This window comes from Onychomys torridus, chromosome 15, assembly GCF_903995425.1.
Source record: "Onychomys torridus chromosome 15, mOncTor1.1, whole genome shotgun sequence".
In the NCBI taxonomy this organism is placed as follows: domain Eukaryota; kingdom Metazoa; phylum Chordata; class Mammalia; order Rodentia; family Cricetidae; genus Onychomys; species Onychomys torridus.
Window position 1 is genome coordinate 51308086 of NC_050457.1, and position 6000 is coordinate 51314085.

The window sequence follows — 6000 nt, forward strand, 5'->3', positions numbered from 1 at the left end:
AATCCTGTTTGTAGCATTCAACTACTTTCCTAGTCCAAAGTCTTCCACATTCCTCCAAAAACCACATGATTGGGCTTTTATAGAACAATAATAGCCCACTCTGTACACCAACTCTGGTTACTTGGTTCCTTGAAGAGACACCATGACCAAGGCAACTGATAGAAAAGTTTACTGGGATCTCAGAGTTTCTGGGGATTAAAGTCCATGACTGTCATGGGGAGCATGATGACAGGTAGGCATGGTACTGGAGCAGTACTAAGAGCTTAATTAAATCTGATCCACAAGCAAGAGGCAGAGAGAACTAACTAGGAATGCTATAAACTTTTGAAACCTCAAAGCCCACCCTCAGTGATCCGCCTCTTCAACAAGGCCACACCTCCTAGCCCTTCCTCATTCCACCAATTGTGGACCAAGCATTCAAATTAAGAGTCTGTGGGGGCCATTCTTATTCAAGCTACCACGGTTCCATAATGTTTTGGGTTTTAGCTTGGTACAATATTGTGGAATCTTCCTATTTATCTGAACTTTGACTTCATCTTATTGCCTTCATATAGTAATAGACTTCTCGTACTATTCTTTACATGAGTGTAAGATGTCATGCAAATTTGTTCTATGTTTTATATATTTAGTTGACATAATTACCTTTATTAGGTACAGTGGTATGTTTCAGTACACTCATATAAATGTAATAATTTGATTGGGTCATTGACATGTTTACCACTTCATTTATCATTTTTTTTTTTTTATGTTGGGAGCATTTAAAGTCTTCCAGCAACTCCTTTGAGAAGAAACAGTTAAGAGTTAGAGATGTGGTTTATGTTAGAGCACTTGCTAAGAATTTGCAAGACTCCGGGTTTAATCCTCAGTACCTAACACATATACACCCCCAAAAAGAAGTTCATTGACTAATTATTGTTAAGTATTGTCGTCCTGTTGTGACACAGAACATAGATTATGTTGAAACTTTTTAAAGTATCCTTTTTCTTAACCTTGTGAGTTATGCTTTAAGGACTGCTTGTGGAAAGAAGTACAATTCGAAAGGCCAGTTTTAACCTACACTTTAAAATGTGTGTTTATTGTTAGGTCATTAGATGTGGGTAAAGTGTGTATACCCTTTGTACTCTAAGGGCTGGTTTCCACCAGGGCTCCAGGATTATAAATTCTCTGCTTCTACTACCTCCAAGGAAGAAGGTGAGGGTAGTCAGAAGAGATCTTTATGTTTAGGAAAATGTCCTGTGGCACGATCCATTCTTCCTCAACTAAGAGGTTATTAGTGAAGTGTTCACTCACTTCCTAATCCCACCCCAAGTTCCACATGGACAGTGCAGGAAGACCTGCTTGAGCATAGTCACTGTTTCTTGGGAGTGGTCTTTTGCTGTCCTTTCCTGTTCAGTGCAAGCTGTTCCATTTTTGCTTGGAGGCAGTAGCATATGCATTGTACCATTTTTTAGTTATGTTTGGGAGGAACAAGAAATCTTGAGATTTGGCACTGTGCCCTCGCCCTAAGATTGGACTGACATTGTTTTACCTCTGGCTTTTATCTTTATTTTTAAAGTTTTATCATTTTATGTGTATGAGTGATTTGCCTACATGTGTATCATGTGTGTGCCTGAGAAGGTCAGAACGGGGTTTTAGAGCCCTGGACTGGAGTTAGACAGTTGAGAGGCACCAGGTAGGTACTGGGAATCAAACCTGGGTCCTCTGCAAAGCAGCAAGTGCTCTTAACCACTGAGCCATTTCTCAGTCCCTATCATCTTTCTGGTTTTCTTATTGTATAATTGAGTATAAGTTTTTTGGCTTTGAAACCATTTTAGAGTTTTGTTGTGGTTTCAAGTTATTTGGTTTCTTTGAATTGTTTTTAGAACATTTCATTCGCATATTTTGAGCAATGTGTGTGTGCCTCTGGGTCAGAGACCACTTTATAGTAAATAGTCTGTTCCTCTCCTTGGGCCATGATTTCCAGGGGTCAAACTCAAGTCATCAGATTTGGCAATAATGCCGTAGCTTGCTGTCATTTGACAGGCCCTGGAATTCCTATTTACAATTTAAATAAAAGTTACAATGGGCACTGGAGAGATGGCTCAACAGTTCAGAGCACTGACTGTCCTTCCAGAGGATCTGAATTCAGTTCCCAGCACCCACCTCTAGCAGTTCAATGTCTATAACTCCAGCTCCTAGGGATCCAACACCCTCTTTTGGCTTTGGTGGGTACCTCCCTACATGTGGCAGACACCCAACATACACATGAGTACAAATAAAAAAATTTTTCAAAAGCTACACTGGATGACCCCAAAGCCTTGTACTAGATGGGAGAAGATAGCCTTCATATGCTTCACTTTTCATGAAATGTTTGGAGTAGGTAAATCTGTAGAATTTGAAAGTACGTTAGAGGAGGAAAGGACAGAGAGGAAGAGGTGTCTTCTAGTAGATATGCAGTGATTTTAAAAAAACAAAAAAACAAGCAGGGCAGTGGTGGCGTACGCCTTTAATCCTAGCACCCAGGATACAGAGACAGGTGGATCTCCGAGTTTGAGGCTAGCCTGGTCTACAGAGCGAGTTCCAGGACAGCCAGGACTACTCACAGAAACCCTGTTAGAGTCTGTAGTTATTAACCTAATGTTTCTCTTCAAACTTAAAATGTAAAATTTGTGTCCCCTTAACTTTTGGGGCTTGGGGACTTCATTGTATAATCCATCCTTGAACTTCTGATCTACTGCCTTGAGTTGTTTCTTTGTTTGCTTTTTTTGAGATGGAGGTCACTCTGTAGTTCTTTTGTCCTGGAGCTCACTGTGTAGACTAGGCTGGCCTCGAACTCACAGAGATCCTCCTGTCTTTGCCCCCAGGGCCCAGCCTGTTTTTTTGTTTATTATTGAGTTGGCACTAGGTTACCCAGAATGATTCTCAACCAGTTCATGGGCTTAAATAATTCTGCTTCAGTCTCTAAAGAGAGAATATGAGAGGCTTTTATTTAATTTGAATATTTTTGTATTATAAAAAATTATTATTTTACATTTGTGTATGTGTTGGAACAACTTGAAGAAGTCAGTGCTTTGTGCCTTTAAGGTTCCATCAGTGGTGTGTCTGTCCTGTCTCAGGACCACTTGGAAAAGCCAGTTCTCTGCCCTGGAGGTTCCATCAGGCTCCTCAGCAAGTGCCCTTTACTGCTTGAGCCTTCTCACTGGCTCATTGCCTTGTCATAACTTCCATGATCTTGACCATCGCTGTGATGGAGTTTGAAAATGGTCTTGAAGCTGTGGCATGTGTGTTACGTTTGTAATCCTAGGCAATGGAGCTCCTGGTGGAGAAAGCCATCAGTAGTGCTTCCAGTCCTCAGAGCCCTGGAGATGCCCTGAGAAGAGTGTTTGAGTGCATTTCTTCAGGGATTATTCTCAAAGGTAAGTGAGGGGTTTATGAAGTAAAAGGAAGTTCATTTCTTCATTGAATAAGAGGCCTACTTCCCCAAGTAGATAATGCTAATAATGCTTTTACTTCTTCACAATGATCATTATAGGCAGCCCTGGACTTCTGGATCCTTGTGAAAAGGATCCCTTTGATACTTTGGCAACAATGACTGACCAACAACGTGAAGACATTACATCCAGTGCACAGGTATTTGAATACTTGTTGGATTACTGTCCTTAAGGTTTGGGGGTTTTATGAATGTTTATTTACATGAAATAATTGTATAATCATCACTGTGATAATTATTTAGGAGGTAAGCCTTTAAAGGGGATATTAAAAAGATGTACCTTACCAGAGGTTGTGGGGTACACTCATTTCATCTCAGCACCCATTTAAGGTGTTTCTTTCATTAAGTTTTTTTTTCCTCATATTGTTATATGGGGAAGTAAACTTAGTAAGAATTCATGTGTTTCCGTGTCAGGAGATAGTCTATAGGTAAAAGTGTGTGCTGCCCAGCCTGATGGCCTCAACTTTGGTTCCTAAAGTCCACATAATAGGAGAGAATGGCCCCCAAGTTGTACTCTGACCATGGTGTAAATGTGCATCCAGAAAAAAGGATAAATATAAAGTACAAATTTTAGAACATCTGATTTTTAAAATTTATTCCTTATTCTGACTCTATTTTCAGTTTGCATTGAGACTGCTCGCATTCCGTCAGATACACAAAGTTCTAGGAATGGATCCATTACCACAAATGAACCAACGCTTTAACATCCACAACAACAGGAAACGAAGAAGGGATAGTGACGGAGTAGACGGATTTGAAGCCGAGGGGAAGAAAGACAAGAAGGATTATGATAACTTTTAAAAAGTTTCTGTAAATCCTCAGTGTTCAAATAGGTGCCGCTTTATTGGCTGTTTTCCATTCATAATAATGTGTACTTTAAAAGTTTATCAACAATGTAGAGTTTCATGGAAGAACCAAGTTTTTCTATGACATTAAAAAACTTAATGTACAGTGTTAGGTATTATATGGATGGAAAGACACCGAAAAATAAATTCAACTCGGGCAAAAATAGTGGTTCCATTTTTTTCCCCCCATTATTTTGATTTTATTGACTGGTTGCCCTTGCTCCCTGTATTTTTGTGTCTTTTATTAGCTAGTGCATTGTGTTATGAAATCTTGACTGTATTTAATGCAGCATTTGTGCTTCAGTTGCTCCATGTGTTTTGATACTTTTATTTAGAAGTTTTGTTTGCTTTGAACCTAGTTGTAAGTTACTTTGTGTTATAGATCATATCCTTTACCCTTAATATTTCACAGCAGTACGTTTTTTTGTAACGTGAAACTGCAGGATTTTTTTTCCTTTTGTTATTCTATATGTGAAGGATTAAAATACAAAAAGCTACCCTGCCATTTGAGTGCTCAGAACTGGGTGTTTCTGCAGATCTTGTGGCATTTGTCTATCTAGTGTGATATATAAAGGTGTAATTAAGACAAATTCGTTAATCTAATCAAGTTTGCTGTTAGTTGAGCATTAGCAGTATAAAAGCTAATATATACTATATGGTCTTGCAACAGTTTTAAAACCTCTGCATAATTGATAATAAAATGCATGACTTTTGTTTTTAATAGTCTTTTAAAATTATAATTTTAGGTTTAACACGTAGATCTTTGTACAGTTGACTTTTTGACATAGCAAGGCCAAAAATAACTTTCTGAATACTTTTTCTTCTGTACAAGTGGAAAGGGCATTTTTCACATATAAGTGGGCTATTGTTTTCAAAAGAACTTTATCATTGTGCAACTAACAATAACTAGCCCTTAATTATGGTGACAGTTCCTTATTAATGTGTGTGCAATTACTCTAACAGCTCTTAACAGTATAACACAGTTGAATGATCCCCCACACATCCCATCATCCAGATCATTATAGGTCTATTAACAGTGAGATTGATAAAGTATTACTGATTAAAAAAAAATAAGATTATCTAAGGAAAAAAAAAACCAGAAAATTATTTGATGTGGCCATCTTACATGCTTATGTCTCGTATAAAATGCTAATACCCTAGCAGTGATGTAATGCAAGTTCCATCTTCCTGTTGATGTATGTATGCTCTGATACACAGATGTTATTTGTCACAGCACTACAGTGAGATACAGTAATAAAAACTGAAATTCATATAATGACTTCATTGTATTATGTGGTAGGCTTGATGAAGATGACTTTGGCTTGATACTACTTATGTTTCAGTAAAACCATATTCATATATATATCATGTATGTATGTGCTACTCCTGCCAAGTGTATGTTGGCTGGTCACATAATTCTGAAAGTTTTTAGATTTCACCACCAAAAAGTCTCTGGTGGGTGTTCTTACAGAACTGTAGTACTTACTATCTGTGTGACTTAAGTGTGCCTTTATTTTTATGTTTAATTTTTTGCTATGAGGTTTTGAGTACCCAGATAATTTTTAGGTTTGTTTTGTTTTGGACAGGAAGGAAGTGTTTTTGCTCTAAGTTTGAGAGGGTAATCATTTTGGTAAGGAAGGTGTAGCCACAGGTGGGTTCATTACACGAGAAGGGTGAAGCTGGAAC

General features: G+C 38.1%; 1 protein-coding gene across 2 annotated transcripts in view; it reads left to right on the forward strand.

Moving 5' to 3' along the window:
- Window positions 1-5585, forward strand: part of Zfr (zinc finger RNA binding protein) — a 60893-nt gene extending 55308 nt beyond the window's left edge. For both annotated transcript variants that reach the window (XM_036206731.1, XM_036206732.1), the window contains 3 exons: window positions 3284-3395; window positions 3512-3609; window positions 4091-5585. In XM_036206731.1, coding sequence (XP_036062624.1) covers window positions 3284-3395; window positions 3512-3609; window positions 4091-4270 — 390 coding nt within the window. In that variant the 3' untranslated portion in view covers window positions 4271-5585. The remainder of the gene's footprint in view (window positions 1-3283; window positions 3396-3511; window positions 3610-4090) is intronic.
- Window positions 5586-6000: the final 415 nt, after the last annotated feature.